Source organism: Carcharhinus amblyrhynchos, chromosome 29, assembly GCF_965287045.1.
Source record: "Carcharhinus amblyrhynchos chromosome 29, sCarAmb.v2.hapA, whole genome shotgun sequence".
NCBI lineage: Eukaryota > Metazoa > Chordata > Chondrichthyes > Carcharhiniformes > Carcharhinidae > Carcharhinus > Carcharhinus amblyrhynchos.
The window spans coordinates 34119702-34143163 of record NC_137352.1 but is presented as its reverse complement, the minus strand read 5'-3'; the positions used below and the strand labels follow the sequence as shown (position 1 = coordinate 34143163).

At 46.1% G+C, this 23462-nt stretch overlaps 1 protein-coding gene across 3 annotated transcripts in view; it reads left to right on the top strand.

The window, feature by feature from the left end:
* The first annotated feature begins 290 nt into the window (after window positions 1-290).
* The window catches only part of nfrkb (nuclear factor related to kappaB binding protein), a 70648-nt gene continuing 47476 nt past the window's right edge, over window positions 291-23462 (top strand). For all 3 annotated transcript variants that reach the window (XM_080214727.1, XM_080214726.1, XM_080214725.1), the window contains exons 1-9: window positions 291-353; window positions 6728-6877; window positions 7995-8196; window positions 8509-8636; window positions 9493-9664; window positions 13761-13862; window positions 15040-15113; window positions 21691-21775; window positions 23208-23388. In XM_080214727.1, coding sequence (XP_080070853.1) covers window positions 6743-6877; window positions 7995-8196; window positions 8509-8636; window positions 9493-9664; window positions 13761-13862; window positions 15040-15113; window positions 21691-21775; window positions 23208-23388 — 1079 coding nt within the window. In that variant the 5' untranslated portion in view covers window positions 291-353; window positions 6728-6742. The remainder of the gene's footprint in view (window positions 354-6727; window positions 6878-7994; window positions 8197-8508; window positions 8637-9492; window positions 9665-13760; window positions 13863-15039; window positions 15114-21690; window positions 21776-23207; window positions 23389-23462) is intronic.

The window sequence follows — 23462 nt, the reverse complement described above, 5'->3', positions numbered from 1 at the left end:
ACAGTGACCCCGAGCCGGCTCTCGAACCCGTCTCCCTGGCGCTGAGAGGGAGGAGCGGCCTGAATCCGGGTCAGGGAGGGAGGGAGGGGTTTGATGTTCGGAAAGGGGGAGTTTGGGTTTGATTTAAACCCAATTCTTTAACCGCAGGGTTGAGGGTGCGGGAAGCAGCTCCATCTCCGCTCACCCACCCTCGGCGGCCGGGGCTGGTGTTCCAGAATCTTCCCCCGCGCCCCGGAACCAATCGCCTGGCGCCGGCGGAAGCGCTTCCCCCCCGGAACCCGGCTGGAGGTGGCAGCTTCCGGTCCGTCAGACACCGCTTTCCCCCCGGGCCGGAGAAACAGGAGCCAGGATCGGTGAGTGAGGGACAGGGGGGGAGGGGGAGGTGAGTGAGGGACGGGGGGGGAGGGGGAGGTGAGTGAGGGACAGGGGGGGGGAGGGGGCGGTGAGTGAGGGACAGGGGGGAGGGGGCGGTGAGTGAGGGACAGCGGGGGAGGGGGCGGTGAGTGAGGGACAGGGGGGGGAGGGGGCGGTGAGTGAGGGACAGGGGGGGGAGGGGGCGGTGAGTGAGGGACAGGGGGGGAGGGGGCGGTGAGTGAGGGACAGGGGGGGGAGGGGGCGGTGAGTGAGGGACAGGGGGGGGAGGGGGCGGTGAGTGAGGGACAGGGGGGGGAGGGGGCGGTGAGTGAGGGACGGGGGGGGAGGGGGCGGTGAGTGAGGGACAGGGGGGGGAGGGGGCGGTGAGTGAGGGACAGGGGGGGGAGGGGGCGGTGAGTGAGGGACGGGGGGGGAGGGGGCGGTGAGTGAGGGACGGGGGGGGAGGGGGCGGTGAGTGAGGGACAGGGGGGGGAGGGGGCGGTGAGTGAGGGACAGCGGGGGAGGGGGCGGTGAGTGAGGGACAGCGGGGGAGGGGAGCGGGGGACGGGGGGGGAGGGGGATGTGCCCAGGGGGTGGGGGAGTGTGACTGTGACTGGGGGTGGGGGAGTGTGACTGTGACTGGGGGTGGGGGAGTGTGACTGTGACTGGGGGTGGGGGAGTGTGACTGGGGGAGGGGGTTCGCTCTTTTAGTCCAGCACAGGCTGCCATACAGATGGAGAGTGAAGGGGGGGAGAGGCTGAGTCCCGGCCTCAGGATTGCCCCTTCCTGATGTGCTCCGTCTCCACTCACCCATTTTCAAACCAGTGGCTCTGATGTCCTGGACCATTCCCAAAATACATGTTGTTCAAATGCCAGAGTAACTCTGTGTCCAAACAAGCCCCAAGAAAAGGATCCTCATCGTCAGGAGTCCCACTGAACCACAGGCAGGATGAGGAACTTGCCTTAGAACATAAAACACTACAGCACAAACAGGCCCTTCGGCCCACGAGTTGTGCCGATCACATCAACACCTACCAATCTACAGACCTATCTACAACCCTCAATCTCATTAAACCCCATATACTCATCCAGAAGTCTTTTAAAAGACCCCAGCGAGTTCGCCTCCACCACCACTGACGGCAGCCGATTCCATTCACTCACCACCCTCTGAGTGAAAAACTTACCCCTAACATCACTTCTGAACCTCCCTCCCCGCACCTTAAATCTGTGTCCTCTTGTAGCAACCATTTCAACCTGGGGAAATAGCCTCTGAGAGTCCACCCTATCTATTCCTCTCAACATTTTGTAAACTTCTATCAGGTCGCCTCTCAACCTTCGTCTCTCCAGGGAAAAGAGTCCCAGCTCCCTCAACCTAACTTCATAAGGCATGCCTCCCAGTCCAGGCAACATCCTTGTAAATCTTCTCTGTACCCTTTCAATAGCTTCTACATCTTTCCTATAGTGAGGCGACCAGAACTGCGCACAATACTCTAAATGAGGCTTGACAAGGGTCTTATAAAGTTGCAGCATTACCTCCTGACTCCTAAACTCAATCCCTCGATTAATGAAGGCCAGTACACCATACGCCTTCTTGACCACCTCCTCCACCTGCGAGGCCGATTTAAGAGTCCTGTGGACCCGGACCCCAAGATCCTTCTGCTCTTCAACACTACTCAGACTTCTGCCCTTGATAGTGTACTCGTTCATCCCGTTGGTTCTGCCAAAATGGACGACTACACATTTATCTGCGTTGAAGTCCATCTGCCACTTCTCCGCCCAGTCCTGCATCCTATCTATGTCCTGCTGCAACTTTTGCCATCCTTCCAGACCATCCACAACACGACCAACCTTCGTGTCATCAGCGAACTTACTTACCCATCCCTCCACTTCCTCATCCAGGTCATTTATGAAAATGACAAACAACAAGGGTCCCAGAACAGATCCTTGAGGCACTCCGCTGGTGACTTGCTGAGAGGTTCTCAGCTTCCCCGAGGCCGGCTACGTCTTGGTGGATGGTCATCTTACATCTGGTTGTGGGTCAAATCCATTCCTGAGGCTTGAGAACATAATCTTGACTGACACTCCCAGTGCCATACTGAGGAAGTACATCAGTATTGGAACAAAGTCCTTTACGTGAGACATTAACCCAAGACACCATTTGCCCTCTTGGATGAATGTTAAAAAAATCCCATGGCTATTGGAAGAAGAGCAGGCAAGTTCTTCCTGGTGTTTTGTCCAATGTTTAAGTACATAAGAAATAGGAGCAGGAGTAGGCCATCTTGCCCTTTGAGCCTGCCCCGCCATTCAATAAGATCATGGCTGATCTGAAGTGGATCAGTTCCACTTTCCTGCTTTCTCCCCATAACCCTTAATTCCCTTGTCTGTCAAAAACCTATCTACCCATGACTTAAATGTATTTAGCGAGGTAGATTCCACCACTTCAACGGGCAGAGAATTCCAGAGATTCACCACCCTTTGAGTGAAGAAGTTCCTCCTCAACTCAAGTCCTGCTATCCTTTCTAAGCGGGAAGAATCTCTCTGCCTCTACCCTATCCATCCCTTTCATTATCTTATACGTCTCTATAAGATCCCCCCTCATCCTTCTAAACTCCAGTGAGTACAGACCCAGTCTATTTAGTCTGTCTTCATAGTCCAACCCCCTCTTCTCCGGTATCAGCCTAGTGAACCTCCTCTGCACTCCCTCCAGGGCCAAAATATCCTTGCGCAAGTGTGGCGACCAAAACTGCACACAGTACTCCAGCTGCGGCCTCGCCAGTACCCTGTACAGTTGCAGCAAGACCTCCCTGCTTTTATATTCCCTCCCCCTTGCTATAAAGGCCAGCATACCATTCGTCGTCTTGATCACCTGCTGCACCTGCAGACTGGGTTTTTGCGACTCATGCACAAGGACCCCCAGGTCCCTCTGTACCGTAGCATGCTGCAGCTTTTCGCCCTTTAAATAGTAATCCCTCCTACTATTATTTCTGTCAAAGTGGATAACCTCACACTTGCTAACATTGTACTCCATCTGCCAGGTTCTCGCCCACTCGCTCAGCCTATCTAGATCCCTCTGCAGACTTTCCACACCCTCCGTGCAATTTGCTTTTCCACTCATCTTCGTGTCATCAGCAAATTTCGTCATCCTACACTCAGCCCCCTCCTCCAGATCATCTATATAAATGGTAAATAGCTGAGGCCTCAGCACTGATCCCTGCGGCACTCCACTAGTCACCAACCGCCAATCAGAATAGCACCCATTGATACCAACTCTCTGCTTCCTATTAGACAACCAATCCTCTATCCACGCTAACACCTTACTCCCAACTCCATGCCCCCTAACCTTCTGAAGCAACCTTTTGTGAGGCACCTTATCAAAGGCCTTTTGAAAATCTAGAAACACCACATCCACCGGTTCCCCTCTGTCTACCGCACTAGTCACATCCTCATCGAAATCCAATAAATTCGTCAAACACGAATTCCCCTTAACGAATCTATGCTGCGTCTGCTCTATCAAACCATTCCTTTCTAGGTGCTTCGCTATTTCTTCTTTGATGACGGATTCAAGCATTTTTCCATCTACAGACGTTAAACTAACCAGCCTATAATTCCCTGCCTTTTGTCTGCTACCTTTTTTAAACAGCGGCGTAACATTAACCGTTTTCCAATCTTCCGGCACTTCCCCGGAATCCAGTGAATTTTGGTAAATAATCACTAAGGCATCCACTATCACCTCTGCCATTTCCTTCAGAACCCTGGGATGCATTCCATCCGGTCCTGGGGACTTGTCCATCATCAGTCCCGTTAGTCTATCAAGCACTACCTCTCTAGTGACAGTAATTGCATTCAGGCCCTCAACTCCTACCATCCCTCTATCTTTAATATCCAGCAAACTATTCGCGTCCTCCTCTGTGACGACCGAGGCAAAAAACTTATTTAAGGCCTCAGCCATTTCCTCGTCTCCCACCACTAAATCCCCCCTTTCATCCTCTAAGGTTTATGCCACGTGATCTCTCAAAATGTTAAGTCATCATTTATCTTACTGCTGTTTATAGGTTCTTGTTTTGTGCCCTTTTCTGTGTATTTGGTGGTGGTCTGTTGAGGGTGCTCTGCTATTCCGTAAGATCACGGCTGAGCTTGAGCCTCAACTCCATTTTCTCACCTGTTTCCCAATCCCTTAATTCCTAACAGGCCAAAATTCTGCTATCCAAGCCTTAAATATATTCAAAATGAAGGGTAGAGAATTCCAAATACTCACAGGTGTGATTAAAGAATTTTCTGCTCATCTCTGTCATAAATATTTGGTTCCTTATCCTGAGACTGTGCCCTCATGCCCTCTGATCATAGGACAACTATTTCATCCCAAGGACCCATCACATGCTGCTTCCTTCATTATATTGCTTCCAATGCAACTAAATACAACTTAAATTTTGAGACTAAAATTTCATACAGTACTTGTATACATGAGCATAATATCTAGGAGCAGGAGTAGACCCACTCTGCATTCAGTAAGATCATAGCTTATCTGATTATGTCCTTGGCTCCACTTCTCTTCCCTATACCCTTTGACTCCCTTGTTAGTTAAGAATATATCTCCTGCTGCCTTAAAAATATTCATTGACCCCAAACTCCACCTCTCTGGGGAACACAGAGGGCGGCACAGTGGTTAGCACTACTGCCTCACAGCACCAGGGACCCAGGTTCAATTCCGGTCTCCGGTCACTGTGTGGAGTTTGCATGTTCCCCCTGTGTCTGCATGGGTTTCCTCCAGGTGCTCCAGTTTCCAACTTAACCATGCTAATGGTAGGGGGTTAACAGGGTAAGTGAGGATTACGGAAATAGGGCCTGGGTGGGATTGTAGTCGATACAGATTTGATGGGCTGAATGGCCGCCTTCTGCACTGTAGAGATTCTGTGTAACGGAGTTCTACAGACTCTCGACTCTGAGAGAAAAAAACATCTCCTTGCTCTATTTTAAATAGGAGAACCTCTTATTTTAAAAGTGTACCCCCGTTCTGTTTCTCCCAGAAGAGGAAAGGTCCTCTCAGCATCCACCCTGCCAAGTCCCCTGTGGATCTTACATGATCCAATAAGATTTTCACAGTAATTTCATTGCAGTGTTAATGTAAGCCTAATAATAAATAAATATCACCCCTGATTCTTCTAAACTTGAATGGATACAGGCCCAGATTGTCCAATCACTTAGATATAGCTTTTGAGGCAAAGGGAATCAAAGGATATGAGAGCACGCAGGAACAGATTACTGAGTTGGCTGATCAGTCATGATCATACTGAATGGCAGAGCCATTCCTATTGTTTCTGTCCTCATAAGATAACAGGAATCAGTCAAGTAAACCTTCTGTGAACTGCTTCTAATGCAAGTATATCCTTTCTTAAAAGCAGATCAAAATACACAATACTCTGGATGTGGCGTCACCAATGCCCTGGCCAACTGTCGCAAAATGTTCCTACTTTTATAGTCCATTCCCCTTGCAATAAATAACAACATACAGAATCATAGCCTCCTTCAGCACTGTAGGAATCTATGCGGCCCACACTTCCAATCAGGCCATGTCCCCATAACCCCATTCATTTACCCTAACTAGTCCTTTTGACGCAATTTAGCATGGCCAATCCACCTAACCTGCACAGCTTTGGAGTGTGGGAGGAAACTGAAGCAACCAGAGGAAACCCACGCAAATATGGGAGAACGTGCAAACTCCAGACAGACAGTGACCCACGCCGGGAATTGAACCTGGGTCCCTGATACTGTGAGGCAGCAGTGCTAACCACTCTGTTTCTGTGTTGCCTTTCTCTTTGCCTCTGAGTTTACTGCAGGTGTGGTCTCACCAAAGCTCTGAAAATTGGAGCAAGACTTGTTTATTCTGGTTCTCCAATCTCTTGCAATAAAGGACATGTCATTTATCTTCCTAATTGTTCACTGTACCTGTGTACTAACATTGTTTGAGTGCACCCAAGTCCTTCTGAAATTAACATTTACATGTTTCACAGCTTTTAAAACATATTCTGCATTTCTCTTCCTACAACTGAAGAGAATAAACTCTCACGTTATATTCTATTTGCCACACTGTTGATGACTCAACTTGTCTGTATCTCTTTGCATCCTCATGGCTTGCATTCCAACCAAAATGTTGTATTGTCAGCGAATGTAGGTACATTACTCACTGCCTCTTTGTTTAAGTTAAGAATATATACCCTCAAATACCCTGGCTTAGGCAAGGATGAACCAGCTGGTCATTTTGGAGTCGATAGTTTAATGTGAACAGTCCCGATCCTCTCTGGAAGATAATTTCCTGTTTGTGCCTTTACTGATGTGATTATTAATGTTCCGGCTTCCCTTTCCTATATTCCTCCAGGCTGGATAATTCAGAATGGACTGCCTTGATAATATGCTGACAGATCCATTGGAACTGGGGTCTGCTGCTGAGGTCAATGGTGCTGGTATCATGGAGGAGTGTTTGCTTGGTGGAACAAGGGTCAGTCTTCCTGAGGATCTTCTGGAGGACGTGAGTACTATACAACCTGAGGACCATGTGTTGAGCTTTGCTCTGTTGCAACAGAAGTTTCTGGTCTTTTGCCAGCTTTGTGTGGCTCTTCAGCTGCTTATAGCTGCTCGGTGAATCAGTGGGTGCTATTGTCATGGGAGACTCAGCAATAGGAAGAGAACCAGAGCAGATCAATCCATCTCGGGAGGAATGATCCGAATGTGATAATGTTAGTTGTGGGCAACATTCTCTTTCTCATCCTTTTTGAGGTTTGAAATGGCTCTAAAGCTGTGGGTAAATTGCTTAGCTTAGCACACTGAGGAAACGAGAGACAAAGATTTTCTCTAGAAGGGAATGAATTCTATCCTCTAAATGAAACCCATAAGCTATGGGTATCGGCAGCCCCGACTTTTAGCGGCTCAGCCTGTACCAGGTGGTACAGTTTTGTTCAAATATAAAGCAATTGAGATCATGTGTTTTTAGACTGAATCTTTCACAATCTCAGGACACCACATGGTGATTCTCAGCCAAATTCTGAAATGTAGCTTTGTTTTTATGGATTATTTGAAAGTTAAGAGTGTTGCTATCCTAATGTTCATTTTCTCACTATAAAAAGCCACCAATGTGGCATTTGGAGTTGCTGCTATAATATGAAAGTTCAGCTGAGTATGAGGTAACATTGAGTCAATTGTAATGCTGTAGACTCAGTGATGTGGCATCTCCTGAAGCTCGCTCATCTTTTCCAGCTAATGCAGGATTTGAATCTGACATCCTTTGCAGTCATTATGAGCAGTGAATCCTTTTCCAGCACACACTGCTCTGGATTCATTTTGCAGTTTATTTGGAATGGATGGTTTAGAAAATAGAAATGTTGATGGTGTTAGTTGGATTCAATTCCACTGGAATTGTGTGGAGATGGGGAAGAGTGGTTGGGGAGCTTTAACCATCTAAACAGTCTCAGCTGTGCCTCACCTGAGCTGACCTTGTGGTTGGCATTGTGTCCTGAAGTGGAAATGTTCTTCATTCTACAGAAATCCACTGACAGCACTTTTGAGCAGTTGCTTTGCAGATGTCTGCTGACATATTTATTGACTGACATAGCTTGCATGGATTGTGATTTAAATCTTTGTCTCCACAGCCTGATATCTTCTTTGAAGTGGTGAGTCGCAGCACCTGGGAAGAGGTCCTGTCTCAGTCCCAGAGAGATCACTTGAGGAAGTTTCTCCCACAGTTCACTGAGAATAACTTGGAGCGACAGGACAACATTATCACAGGGCTCTTCAACGGGGAGAATTTCCGCTTTGGAAATCCTCTGTGCATCGCTCAGAAACTCTTCCGAGGTACAGCCCTGCAGAACGCTCTTGCACCTTGTCGGTGTGCAGTAATATAACAGAGTTTTCAGGCTGTTCTTAACAACAGAAATAAATGGGAAAGAGTTTGTGTTTTGAAATTCTGTAAATTATGAGTGAATTAGAAGCAAATATGGAATTTGATCCATTGGTATTCTGTCGAGTGGAACTGAATGGGTTGGAGTTTGATCGATGGGAATTTGGTCTAAGGATTAAATCAAAAGGATTAATTGTTGGGAGTGGAGAGGATTTTCTTTAGTAATTGGACTGTTCATGTTGCTGATGAAGATCTTTTTCCTACAGATGGCTACTTTAACCCAGAGGTGGTTAAGTACAGAAAGCTGTGTATGAAGTCACAGTATAAACGTTACCTGTACTCCCAGCAGCAGCACTTCCACAAGCTGCTGAAACAGATCCTCATCTCCAGAAAGGTAGGAATGATAGCAATCTTGATAGAGTGGTGGGAGCAAGGTGCGACAGTTCATTCACAGATGAACTGTAATGATTGCAGCAGCTGAGGTGAAGCATTGACGGGATCTGTCCATAACACACTTCATGGTAAATGAGGAGACAAACTCTGAGGCAGAGGAAAACAAACAGACTTCAGAAGTTTAGAATCCGATTGGAGAAGGTGCAGCAGATGCCTATTGAGACATGAATTCATTGAGTTGGTACTTGTTGGTACTGGGGTGTGGGGCCAATACCTGGTGCGTCTTTGCATAAGAGTCGGGTGCCTTGGTATCACCGTGTTAGGGTATTCTTCTATGAAGTTAACTGTGTCTGCTGAGAGTTTTGCTGCTGAACTAAAACTCAGCAGGTTAATCTGTCTCTTTAACTCTGAAGAAGAGTCATATGGACTCGAAACATGACCTCTGCTTTTCTCACTGCAGAGATGCTGCCAGACCTGCTGGGTTTTTCCAGCATTTTCTGTTTTTGCTATTAAACTAGTCTGACCACTGACTGATGAGTACACAGTTTGCTGTCCCACCTGTCAGATAATAGAGGGAAGTTTAGTATTGGCACACTTTGATTATTTTGAGTGTAGAAAAACATGGAGATTGGGGTGGTGGGGATGTGACAAACTGCTGGATATTGAGACACTATGAACATATGTGCAGGATCCGATAAAGTGCTTCAACAAACATTGCTCATGAAGCAGGACTGGAAACGTGTATCCAAATCAGATGAGGAAGGATTAGTCATACTTTAAATCCATATCAAAACATGACTCCTGTTATAACAACAAATATACCGTACAGCATTTCAGTTGATTGGTTGATGTTTCAGGAGTTGCTGGAGCTGGCGAGAAAGAGTGGCCCTGACATGGCCCTGAAGAGGAAATACCAGGCAATCTCCAGCCAAAAGGAGGAGGAGAGGCGAGTACACAGTCGATATGAAAAGATTCTGCGAGAGGTCAAGGAGGAATGTGAAGATAACAGCATCTCATCTGATGAGGAAGGTAAGAACCCCTCTGGGCTGGCTGGATGCAGTTCAGTTGATAAGATGCTGGGTGCAGAGGAGCAGGTACCAGGCTGAAGCCACCTAACCTTCACGTGCATTCAGAAACATTCCTGAGATTCCATGCCCACAGCATTTTAAAGATGATGATCGTGGTTATGGGATACCAATCATCTCAGTCCCAAGACATCACTGCAGGAGTTCCTCACGGTACTGTCCAAGGCTCAAACATCTTCAGCTGCCTCATTAGTGACCTTCCTTCCATCATAAGGTCAGAATTGGATATGTTTGCTGATGGATGTTACAATGTTGCAGGAAAAAACCATTAGGGTCCATAATTTAGAGAGGGTTACTACTTACTGAATTGAGGGTGGCCTCGAGAAACAAAGAAACCACGATGAAACCCCAACTGCGTGCAGAATTACAGCAGACTTTAATATTGTTACAATGAGAGACATGAACTCTCAGAAAGAGTCACCTCTGCACAGAAAAGCCATTACTGAGTTCTTATAGTGTGACTTTTACACCCTGTCTCATTGAAACATATCTTCCCGGAGGTTGTGCACAATGCTTGGAGATCATTTACCATTACATATTCAGTGATGTTACAGAGCTGAATTCCGGTTTCGATAAGTCTCGGGTACATGTTAATAACTCCCGATTACCTGTTAAAGAACAGAGACGAAATCCATTAAATATTAATGTACGTCCATTGTCAACTTCCAGACACTTCCCAGCACTCCAAGTTTCCAGACTGCTGTAATTGTGTTCAAATACACAGATGATATTTCCTTTCTCTTGCTGCATACCTGTTTGTATTTTAAAATCAGCCCAACTCTTAGTCTTGGTTTTAACACCTGCGAGTTAAATCTTGCTCTGCAGGGGCTGGGTTTCGGCACCAAGATGTGTTTTCCTATTCCGCTCTTTCGCTGTGTGAGTTCCCTACCCAATCAGGGAGCATCGTTCCCTTCCTGAAATCCACAACAGCATTCTCCATTTGCGACTCCTCAGATACTGAAGCACTCTGCGTCCATATGCAGAAAGAGCAAATCCAAAATGGAACTGCTGAGTTCGAAGAAAGCTAATTGGGATGCAAGGGTGTCCAGTCGGAATAAAATAGAGCTGGTGCTCCTGACTGACGGAAAAACTGTAATAGAACATTGGGTGATCTTTGAGGAAGAGATGTTTCAGGTACAGTCTAGATAAGTTCCAACAAAGGCAAAAGGTACGACAATGGACACGGAGAGTCATGAGCATGTTGGATACTCAGACTGTGTGTGCCTGGAAGACTGGTGCTGCTTTCTGTGGATATTGATCTTTACATCACTCTCTCTGGAATATTTCTTCCTGAGTTGGTGAAGTGGCCAATGTCCTTAATGTTTTGTTGTCCAACAGTGATGGGAGGACATTGCTGCCATTCAGCCAGCACATAGTTGGTTTACACACAGTTTTAGGGTAAAGGACGAGAGATTCAGGGGGATTTGGGGACGAGCTACTTCACTCAGAGTGGTGAGAATCTGGAATGCTGGAAACCTTACAACCTTCAAAAGATAATTGGATGAACACTTGAAATATCATAACATTCAAAGATACAGGACAAGTGCAGGAAACTGGGAATGGCATGCCTTTAGTGGTACGTATTGCCATGCAGATTTGATAGGCCGAAGGGTCTTTTCTGCATCATATTACTCTGACTCTGTGGCAATTACATTGACCAGAAACTGACCTGGACCAGTCATACAAATACTGTGGCTACCAGTGAGTAACTCTCCTCCTGATCCCTCAAAGCCTGTCTAGACTCTACAAGGCACAAGTCGTGTGTGTGATAGAATACTGTCCGCTTGTCTGGACGAGTACAGCTCCAAGAACACTCAAAGACAAAGCAGCCCACTTGATTGGCACGTCACTCACTCTTTCCACCACCAATGCTCAATGGCAGCAGAGTGTACCATCTACTAGATACACCGCAGGAACTCACCAAGGTTCCTTAGGCAGCACTTTCCAAAACCATGACCACTAACATCTAGAAGGACAAGAGCAGCAGACACATGGGAATGCCACCATCTGGATGTTCTCCCCCCATGCCACTCACCAACCTGATTTGGAAACATATCACTGTTCCTTCACTGTTGCAGAGTGAAAGTCCTGGAACTCCCTCCCTAGCAGCACCCTGAATCAGCCTTACGAATCTGGTAGAATTTTTTGAGGAGGTGACAAAAACGGTTGACTAAGGATGAGCCGTTGATGTCGTCTATATGGATTTCAGTAAGGTGTTTGACAAAGTCCCTCACCATAGGTTGGTAGAAAAGGTTAAGGCACATGGGATATAGGGACAGGTATCTGGATGGATTGAAAACTGGCTAGGCAACAGGAGACAGAGAGTAGTAGTGGAAGGGTCCTTTTCTAGCTGGAGGTCTGTCACCAGTGGTGTGCTGCAGGGCTCAGTACTGGGACCTCTTCTGTTCGTAATATATATAAATGACTTGGAAGAGGGCGTACATGGTGTGATCAGCAAGTTTGCAGATGACAAAGATGGCAGGATTGGGCGGATAGTGAGGAGGAGTGTCAGGTGACACAGCAGGATATAGATAGGCTGGTATATTGGGCAAATAAATGGCAGATGGAATTTAATCCTGATAAATGCGAGGTGATGCATTTTGGAAGGAATAATGTAGAGAGGAGTTACATGATAAAGGGTAGACCAATTAAGAGTATAGAAATGCAGAGGGACCTGGGAGTGCAAGTGCACAAGTCTCTGAAGGTGGCAACACAGGTGGAGAAGATTGCAAAGAAAGCTTCTGGTATGCTAGCCTTTATAGGAAAGGGTATAGAGTACAAGAGCTAGTGTCTAATGCTACAGTTGTACAGAACATTGGTTAGACCGCATTTGGAGTACTGCGTCCAGTTCTGGTCACCTTACTACCGGAAGGACGTGGAGACCCTGGAGAGAGTGCAGAGGAGGTTTACCAGGATGCTGCCTGGTATGGAAGTCCTTCCATACCAGGCAGCATCCTGGTAAACTACCAGATTGGGTAAACTGGGGCTCTTTTCCTTAGAAAGACAGAGATTAAGGGGGGATCTGATAGAGGTGTATAAAATAATGAAGGGTATAGATAGAGTAAACAGTAGCAGGCTTTTTCCTAGATTGGAGACAAATATCACAAGGGGCCACGAGCTTAGGGTGAGGGGAAAGAGGTATAATTTGGATGCTAGAGGGAGGTTTTTCACACAGAGGGTCCTGGGGGTATGGAATGCACTGCCAAGTAAGGTGGTGGAGGCAGGCACGCTGGACTTGTTTAAGGTTTACTTAGATAGGCACATGAGCGAAACAGGAATGGAGGGTTTTAGGAGACTGTTTTAAATAAGGATCAGAGCCTCGGGACGTTCCTGGAAATCTAATGATCTTTTACTCTGCAGGTGCGTCGGTCCACCTTATTGTCTAACGAGGGGCATGCACACGGTGGGTCGTGGGCGGGCTGCTCTTGGATGTTTCAAGAGTGGCCTAGTACTTTGCGTCGTTTGTGTATGCTTAAAACTGGACCAGCAGACGGGCACCACAACAGCTCAGTGACTATCACTGTTTGCTGTGCAAATACATGGATTTGGGCCAGTGTATGTGGGAGTTTGCGCATTCTCCCTGTGGTTGCGTGGGCTTCCTCTGGGTGCTCCGGTTTCCTCCCACACCCCAAAGATGTACTCTTAGGTTGATTGGTGTAACAAATTGCCCCTAAATTATTCTCCACTGAATCTGGTTTCCAATGGGGGTACCATAAGCATAGACATGTATTAAGGGTGGAGTAGGAAAAACACATTGTTAAGATGGCGGCGCGGGCTCGTTGGGCCGAAGGACCTGTTTCCCGTGCTGTGTTGTTCTTTGTTCTGGGTGTACCTACACCATAGACTGCAACAGTTTAAGAAGGAAGCCCTAAGGTGACCCAGTTACGCAGGCTCTCGTGGGCAGCCCAATTATGAGAGTTCTGGGTTAATCAGGTTCCCTCGGGTGGCGCGGTTGTGGATGACGTGACAGTCAGTAAATTTGTAAGATAACAGAATGCCTTGTTCTTATTTGCTGATGATCATATTATTCTATATTTCAGAGATGTGCAGCTGGCTCCCAAGCTCTCCAACACATCCCACAAATCCCAGTGTGGCTCTGAGAGCTGTACCTACCCTCTGCACGCAGGACATGAAGACAGTCAGTAAGTGTCATCTTTTATCTCTCTGTGAATCCTCTCTGATCAGTCACTGAAATTGGTTTGCTAAAACTCTTGCAGAAATCCTCTATCTCAGTGTGAGCCAGAGATAGAACATAGAACATTACAGCGCAGAACAGGCCCTTCGGCCCACGATGTTGCGCCGACCAGTTTAAAAAAAAACAACAATGACCCACTAACCTAAACCAATCCCTTTTCGTCCATAAACCTGTCCACAGACCTCTTAAACGCCCCCAAACTAGGCGCATTTACAACTGCAGCAGGCAGGGCATTCCAATCCCTCACCACCCTCTGGGTAAAGAACCTACCCCTGACATCTGTCCTATAACTATCCCCCCTTAGTTTAAAGCCATGCCCCCTCGTGCTAGATTTTTCCATCAGAGGAAAAAGGCTATCACTATCCACCCTATCTAAACCTCTAATCATCTTATATGTTTCAATAAGATCCCCTCTTAGCCGCCTTCTTTCCAGCGAAAACAACCCCAAATCCCTCAGCCTCTCCTCATAGGATCTCCCCTCCATACCAGGCAACATCCTGGTAAACCTCCTCTGCACCCTCTCCAAAGCCTCCACATCCTTCCTGTAATGTGGGGACCAGAACTGCACACAATACTCCAAGTGCGGCCGCACCAGAGTTGTGTACAGTTGCAACATAACGCTACGACTCCTAAATTCAATCCCCCTACCAATAAACGCCAAGACACCGTATGCCTTCTTAACAACCTTATCTACTTGATTCCCAACTTTCAGGGATCTATGTACACATACACCTAGATCCCTCTGCTCCTCCACACTATTCAAAGTCTTCCCGTTAGCCCTATACTCAACACATCTGTTATTCCTACCAAAGTGAATTACCTCACATTTCTCTGCGTTGTCAGATATCCGCGTTGTCAGAGTCTCTCAAGAGTTGATACGGTTTCATGCTCTTATTTATGAGTTTGAAATTCACTGAACAAGGATCAGCAGAGGAAACTGAGTTATCCCACATCACTGCTTATCACTGAGCTGCGATATCACTGCAACCCTCCCCCCTCTTCGTGTTTGCCCTGTACACCCCGCTTCCCCAGTGCTGTGCCTGCCCATGCCCCCTCCCTACCCGGCGCTGGTGTGGGTGGGATTGGTGAGATGCACAGATGTTAACATTTGTTATGTTTTCCAGATAAACCAGAGTTGGGAGATGAAGATTTGAAGATAATGTTAAGGAAACATGTTGAAAAGCGAAGGCAGCAGCCGGTAAGCTGAACTGTGGAGGGGTGTTAGGAAGCTGATGTTCTTCCTGAGCTGTTTTGTGCAATCTGTTGGTGTGGTTTGTTCTGCACAAACACATTGCATTGGGCAGGAGGGGGAGGGGGGGTAATCCACAGCACAGAAGGCATCAGCTTTGGACCTTTGGTTAATGCTCAGAGAGGTGACCAGAGGTATGGTACGCTGTGTGAGTGAGGAGTTAGGTATTTCACCCCAGGCTTCTCCAGCTGAACAGTATCCAAATACCTGAAGACTGCTCTGAGCTGCAACATTTCTATAGATCTTTTTAAGACCAGCAGACACCTGAAATTGAATTACTTGTGAAGTCTAGCCGCAGTTGTAATGTAGGAAACATGGCAGCCATTTTGTGCACAGCAAACTCCCACAAACAGCACCATGATAATGCTCAGGTAATCTGTTGATTGAGTGATAAACTTGGCCAAGACCTTGCGGATAATTCCTCCGCTCCTCTTCCAGATAGTGCCATTGGATCTTTTGCACTCAAGCCAATAGATGAGCCCTATTATGGAAAGGATATTATTAAGCTCATAAAAGTGCAGAAAAGATTTACTAGGATGCTACTGGGACTTGATGGTTTGACTTAGAAGGAGATGCTGGGTAGACTTTAGCAAGGCTTTTGACAAGGTATTGCATGGTAGATTGTTGCATAAAGTTAAATCTCACAGGATCCAGGGTGAGGTATCTAAATGGATACAAAATTGGCTTCTTGACAGAAACACAGTAAAAAGTCTGACAACACCAGGTTTTAGTCCAACCGATTTATTTGATAATAGACTCACAAGCTTTCGAGGTTTCCCTCTTTGTCAGGTGTTGTCAGACTTTTTACTGTGTTTATGCCAGTCCAACGCCGGCATACCCACTTCTTGACAGAAGCCAGAGGGTCATTGTAGAGGGTTGTTTTTCAAACTGGAGGCCTGTGACCAGCGGTGTGCCTCAGAGATCAGTGCTGGACCTACTGTTATTTGTCATTTGGATGAAAATATCAGAGGCATGGTCAATAAGTTTGCAGATGACACCAAGATTGGTGACGTAGTGGACAGTGAAGAAAGTTGTCTCCAATAACAACAAGATCTTGATCAGTTGGGCCAGTGCGCTGACGAATGGCAGATGGAGTTTAATTTAGATAAATATAAGATGATGTATTTTGGTAGATTGAACCAGGGCAGGACTAACTCAGTTAATAGAAACATAAGAAATAGGAGCAGGAGTAGGCCATCTAGTCCTTCGAGCCTGCCCCGCCATTCAGTAAGATCATGGCTGATCTGAAGTGGATCAGTTCCATTTTCGTGCTTGCTTCCCATAACCCTTAATTCTTTTATCTATCAGCAACCTATCTACCCGTGACTTAAACATATTCTACGAGGTAGCCTCACCACTTCAATGTGCAGACAATTCCAGAGATTGACCACTCTTTGAGTGAAGAAGTTCCTCCTCAACTCTTCTAAACTGCAACCCCCCCCGCCTTATTTTGAAGCTGTGCCCTCTAGTCCTGGTTTCCTTTCTAAGCTGAAAGAATCTCTCTACCTCTACCCTATCTAGCCCCTTCATTATCTTGTAAATCTCTATAAGACCCCCCTCAGCCTTTTAAACTCCAACGAGTACCAGCCCAGTCTATTTAATCTCTCTTCATGAGCTAACCCCCTCATCTCTGGTATCAGCCTGGTAAACCGTCTCTGTACTCCCTCCAAGGCCAATGTATCCTTTCGCAAATAAGGGGGCCAAAATTGCACACAGTTCTCCAGTTGTGACCTCATCAGTACTCTGTACAGTTGCAGCAAGACCTCCCTGCTTTTATATTCTATCCCCTCGCTATAAAGGCCAGCATCCCATTCGCCTTCTTGATCACCTGCTGCACCTGCAGACTGAGTTTTTGCGACTCGTGCACAAGGACCCCCAGGTCCCTCTACACAGTAGCATGCTGCAACTTTTCACCATTTAAATAATATTCCATCCTACTATTATTTCTTCCAAAATAGAACAGTACAGCATAGTACAGGCTGTTTGGCCCTCGGTGTTGTGCCGAGCTATGTCCAAACCCAAAATCGAGCTATCCCACCCCCTATCATTCTGGAGTGCTCCATGTGCCTGTCCAATAACTGCTTGAAAATTCCTAAAGTGTCTGACTCCACTATCACAGCAAGCAGTGCATTCCACACCCCAACCACTCTCTGAGTGAAGAATCTACCTCAGACATCCCTCCTATATCTCCCACCATGAACCTTATAGTTATGCCCCCTAAATGGTAGGGCACTGGGGAGAATTACGGAACAAAGATGTAGGGGTACATATTCATAGCTCCTTGAAAGTGGGGTCACAGGTGGACAGAGTGGTGAAGAAAACATTTGGCATGCTTGGTATCATTGGTCAGAATACTGAATACAGGAGTTGGGATGCCTTGTTAAAGTTGTACAAGACTTTGGTAAGGCCACACTGGAATACTGTGTGCAATTCTGGTCACCCTATGATAGAAAGGATATTATTAAACTAGAAAGAGTGCAGAAACGATTTACTAGGATGCTACCAAGACGTGATGGATTGAGTTATAAGGTGAGGCTGAATAGACTGGAACTTTTTTCTCTGGAGCGTAGGAGGCTGAGGGCTGACCTTATAGAGGTCTACAAAATAATGAGGGGCACAGATCAGCTAGATAGTCAATATCTTTTCTCAAAGATAGGGAGTCTAAAATAGAAGGAATAGGTTTACTGTGACAGGAGAGAGATACAGAAGTGTCCAGAGGGGCAGTTTTTTCACCCAGAGGGTGGTGAGTGTCTGGTACAAGCTGCCAGAGGTAGTAGTAGAGGCGGGTACATTTTTATCTTTTTAAAAGCATTTAGATAGTTAAATGGGTACAATGGGTATAAAGGGATACGGGTCAAATGCGGGCAATTGGGATTAGCTTAAGGGGGTTTTAAAAAAAAGGGCGACCTGGACCAGTTAGGCCGAAGGGCCTGTTTCCATGCTGTAAACCTCTGTGACTGGAACTTTTTCCCCTGGAGCCTAGGAGGCTTCTGAAATAATGAAGGGCATAGATAAGATAGATAGTCAACATCTTTTCACAAAGGTAGAGTCTAAAACCATGGCACATGGAGCTAGCAGAAAGCACACAGCCCCAGCCTTGACAAAACAATGGTACACAGGCTCGGCAATCACTATGTAAGTTGTAGCAGATTGAGAACTGACTGTTGTGCCTCTTTCAGCACTTGAACAAAGTTACCTAATTAGTATCACTTCCCTGCTCATTTTCTGTAGTGTAGTAATGTTTCTCCTTTCAAACATTTACCTGATTCTGTTAAATGTTCGTTTTGAATCTGCTTCCATTAATCTTTCAGACAAGGATCCAGTTAATATATTTAACAGCCTTCTCAGCTTGCCAGTTTCAAAAGTTTGTGATCATTCAGCCCCAGATCAGATCTCTGTGCAAAACAAAAAACTTCCTCATGTTGCCTCTAGTTATTTTCCAGTTATCATAAATATATGCCCAACAGCTACTGGAAACAGTTTGTCCTTAATTATTCATGATTTTAAATATGCCTATCAAACCGTCACTTAATCGTTGCAGCTTTAAGGAGAAAACCTTCAACTTCTGCAGTCTTTCCACATATCTGAAGACCTTCACCTTGCTGTCATTTCAGTAAAACTCTTCTGTATTCTCTCTAAGGCCTTGATGTCCTGCACAAAATGTGGCGTCCAGAACTGGACTGTAGCCTGACTGGTATTTTTTTTTAAGGATTTAGCACAGTTTACTTATTTTCCTACACTTTTCCACTTTATGTGTCAGTTGTGGCTCAGCTTAACACACTGCCCTTTGAAGAATGAGGTTCTGGGTTGAAGTGGACTCAGGGCTTGAGCACAAAACTTTACTCAGAGGGTAGTAAGGGTGTGGAATGCCCTGCCTCCAGCAGTTGTGGACTCGCCAACTTTAAGGGCATTCAAATGGTCAGTGGATAGGCATATGGATAACATTGGAATAGTTTAGGTTAGAGGGTCATTAGATTGGTTCCACTGGTCGGCGCAACATCGAGGGCCGAAGGGCCTGTACTGCGCTGTAATGTTCTAAACTTATAAATGAGGGTTGTGGGTCACTAGTCAACTCAACCTACATCTTTTGACATGGTTGGCAGGCAATCAAGGGGACTAATCCTCAGAGTCATCCCCTATATACCTTCATCAGGACATCTGCAAGCTTTGAAATTGTATCCTGTTCACCCAAGCCCAGGTCGTATCAATAAAGTAGGTCTGAACACCAATCCCCAGGAACACCACTCTCTACTTCCACCCAACCTGAAAGGCAACTATTCATTATTGATCTCGGCTTTCTGTCCTTCAGCCAGTTTTCTGTCCACGATGCCTCTGCCCTTTCTAATTCCATGGGTTTTCACTTTGATAACTGGTGTTTTATGTACTATCTTGCCATGCGTGTTTTGAAAGTCTGTACAACAACACGATGTTAACAGCACTATCCTCACCAACTCTCTGTTCACTTAGGAACCCAAATCCAACCAACAAAGCAACAGCAGGATCCAATTAACCCCTTTAACCCGTCTCCACCATTTGTTTTGAGCATGGCTGATCTGTGATTTTATGCCATACATTCTTCTTTATAGCAGCTTTGCTGAGCAGAAATCTGTCAATCTTCAACTGCTCGCAAAACAAAGTGCTGGAAAAATTCAGCAGGTCTGGCAGCATCTGTGGAGAGAGAAGCTGAGTGAATCTTTCAAATTGAATATGACTGTTCCTGGGAATCTCTAACTTTGATTTGAAGAAGAGAATTCCAAACCCTTATCACCGTGCGTCTCTCAATGATTAGATATGCCTCCTAGTCCCAGACTCTCCAACGAGCTGAGATCGTTCTCTCTACTTGATCTATTTCCCTTAGTACCTTGAAAATTTTAATTAAATCACTCTTAACCTTCAATTCCAGAGCATGTGTGCATAATTTGGCATCCTTGTATCACTCCAGTAAATCTACACTGCATTGCTCCTGAGGCCACAGCATCCTTGCTAATGTTTAGAACATCGAACACGAACAGGCCCTTGGGCCCACAAGTTGCGCTGATCATATCCCTACCCACCAGGCCTACCTATAACCCTCAATCCCATTAAATCCCATGTCTCTTAAAAGACCCCAATGAGTTCGCCTCCACCACCACTGACGGCAGCCGATTCACTCACCCACCACCCTCTGAGTGAAAAACTTACCCCTGACATCTCCTCTGTACCTACTTCCCAGCACCCTAAACCTGTGTCCTCTCATAGAGACCATTTCAGCCCTGGGAAATAGCCTCTGAGAATCCACCTGATCTATACCTCTCAACATCCTATAAACCTCTATCAGGTCACCTCTCATCCTTCGTCTCTCCAGGGAGAAAAGACTGAGCTCCCTCAACTTATCCTCATGAGGCATGCCACCCAATCCAGGCAACATCCTTGTAAATCTCTTCTGCACCCTTTCAATAGCTTCCACATCTTTCTTGTAATGAGGTGACCAGAACTGCGCACAGTACTCCAAGTGGGGTCTGACTAGGGTCTTATAAAACTGCAGCATTATCTCCTGACTCCTAAACTCAATCCCTCAATTAATGAAGGCTAGTACACCATACGCCGCCTTGACCACATCCTCCACCTGCGAGGTCGCTTTTAGAGTCCTATGGACCCGGACCCCAAGGTCCTTCTGATCCTCTACACTGCTAAGAGTCCTCCCCTTGATATTATACTCCTACATCCCATTGGTCCTGCCAAAATGGACCACTACACATTTGTCCGGGTATTTGGTGCAGTGTTGCATCGCAACTTGTTTGTGAGGACAACCTGATTAGCTCTATCTTTGTCATCACCAAACAGTGCAAGATGACAAATATGATATTGGCTGAATTTGTAGCCATTATAACCAGGACCAGTGATGTTAGTAAGCTTACCCTTCCAATCTGATGTAAATGCATCATTCCCACAAAAATAATTAACAATATCAAAGTGGTGAAGGCACTCAGGTAAACTTGTTTCTGTCAGTCAGGCAATTTCTCCTTTGATGGTCTAATGCTAATTGCAAAAGGCCACTTAAAGTCTTTGTGAATTGCTTTTAATAGGCGTGGGAAGTCACCAGCAGTGGTGCAGTGATATTGCTGCTGGATTCGTAACCAGAGACCTGGCGTAATGCTCTGGAGACCCAGGTTCAAATCCCACCATGGCAGAAATTTGAATTCAATAAAAATTGGGAATTGTCAGTCCAGTGATGACCATGAAGCCTTTGTCGATTGTCTTAGAAATCCATCTGGTTCACTAATTTCCTTTAGGGAAGGAAATCTGCCATTCTTGTTTGGCCTGGCTTACGTGTGACTCCAGACCCACAGCAATGTGGTTGATTCTAAACTGAAATGGCCCAGCATCCTGCTCAGTTCAAGGGCAATTAGGGATGGACAATAAATGCTGACCCTGCCAGCAATAGCTACATTCTGTAGCTAAAGCAGTTGTCTCATCCCGAACCATGTCATCTCGCATCCTTCTGCAGACTCTGCATTATCTTTCTCTTGCATTTGCTGATCCTCAGGACCATCCAGACCTAGCTACAGGCGATCTGACTCTCAATGATATTATGACCCGGATGAATGCTGGCCGAAGGGGCTCGCTGGCAGGTGAGTGAATCCTGATCTCTGTTTTATTCATTCGCAGGTTGTTGGAACTGTGACAAATCCAGTGTTGATTCCCTATCCCAAATTACCCTTAGAAAGTTGTTAGTAAGCTGCCTTTTATGTGGTACAACTGAATTTAGTGATCAACCTTTCAGTGGAGAATCACCATATCGATCGGACTTGCTAAGGACTGTGAGTCTCCTTCCTGAAGGACACTTGTCAACCAGTTGGACTTTGTTGACAATCCGACAGTTTCATGATAATGTTTGCTTCACCTGAAGGAATGACATTCTGAAAGCTTGTGCTACCAAATAAACCTGTTGGACTTTAACCTGGTGTTGTGAGACTTCTTACTAGGAGAGGAAGAAAGATCCTGAGGATTTGGGAGATTGCGGAGAGGACAGGATGTAAAGGGGTAAATGCGATTTTAATTGGAGGCATCTGAGAACTAAAGTGGTCAGCAAGGCTGTGGGCTGTAGGTAAGGAGGGATGAGTGAGTTCAGGTTTGTGGAGGGTGAAGGATGGGTGATTGAGCAGGAGAATATTGGAATTGTGAACATCGGCATGGATCATGGTGGACTGAGAGGATGAGGACTGATGGAAGTGGGTGTTTGTGATGGAGTAGATAGCTCAGCTCAGAATCAGCAGTTGCTGATAGTTCAATTCAGTGCAGTAACTGGGCTGATGGATGGAGGCAGTGACGAGAGAACAGATTTTGGGTTATGGAATAAAGACATTGAAAATATTCTTCCCTGTGTTCAGCTTTAGGAAGCAATAGGTTCTGGAGACTGGATGTTTGAGATAGTCTTCTGACGTTTGGAAACAACAAAAGAGGCTACAAAGAATGGGAGCGATGTGTCAGCAGTGTACATATATGGTGCTGCAAAGGGGTAAGCAAGAGGGAGAAGGGGCCAATTGCTGAGGTAAGCATGGGTTAGTGTTAGGTAATAAAAGCTCGAAATGCCAGCAATAAGCATCTCCCAAGAATGAATAAAGAAGTTTCTTTAGACTTTCTGAATGAGATGAGGATGAAATATTGGCATTATGGACACCAGTAATGTTTTGAGCAGTTAGCCGAGATAAAGAAATGTTTTTCTAAAACAAATGCTTCCCAGACCAAGAGAGGGAAAGCTGCATTCATACAAAACACCTGGAGTGATTTCATAAATGAGCGCCAAGAAGGGGAGAGTGGGGTGGGAAAGGAGAGGATTGGAGGGCGGGCCAGATGCAGAATGCAATCAGGTGGCAGGAGGAGAGATTTGAAAAGTAACTCTGGAGGTGAAATTGGATGGTGAGTTCTGTTTCTGGCTGTTATACGGGCAGTAACGGTCACTGTCACTCGGAGGGTTCGATTGCTCTTACGCTGGAACAGGCCCTTGACGCTGCAAGGAGATGGGAAAATATGGAGTTAATGTTTTGTTTTTATCCCACAAAGCTTTATTGGATCTTACATTCCCAAAGAAACGAGTGAAGGATAAAGAGGAGAGGAAGAAGAAGAAACTGAAAGTGATAAAAACGGAGCCAGAGGATTTGGCAGAGTCATCAGGAGCTGAGGGAGCTTCTACAGCACCTTCAGAACAGCAGGTCATCAGCAGGCCCATCAGTGCCCCTGAACAGTAAGTCACTTGGATATTTAAATCTCTGAAACGAGCTTGGTGGAGTTCTGAATCTGAACATTGGTTGAGATGCC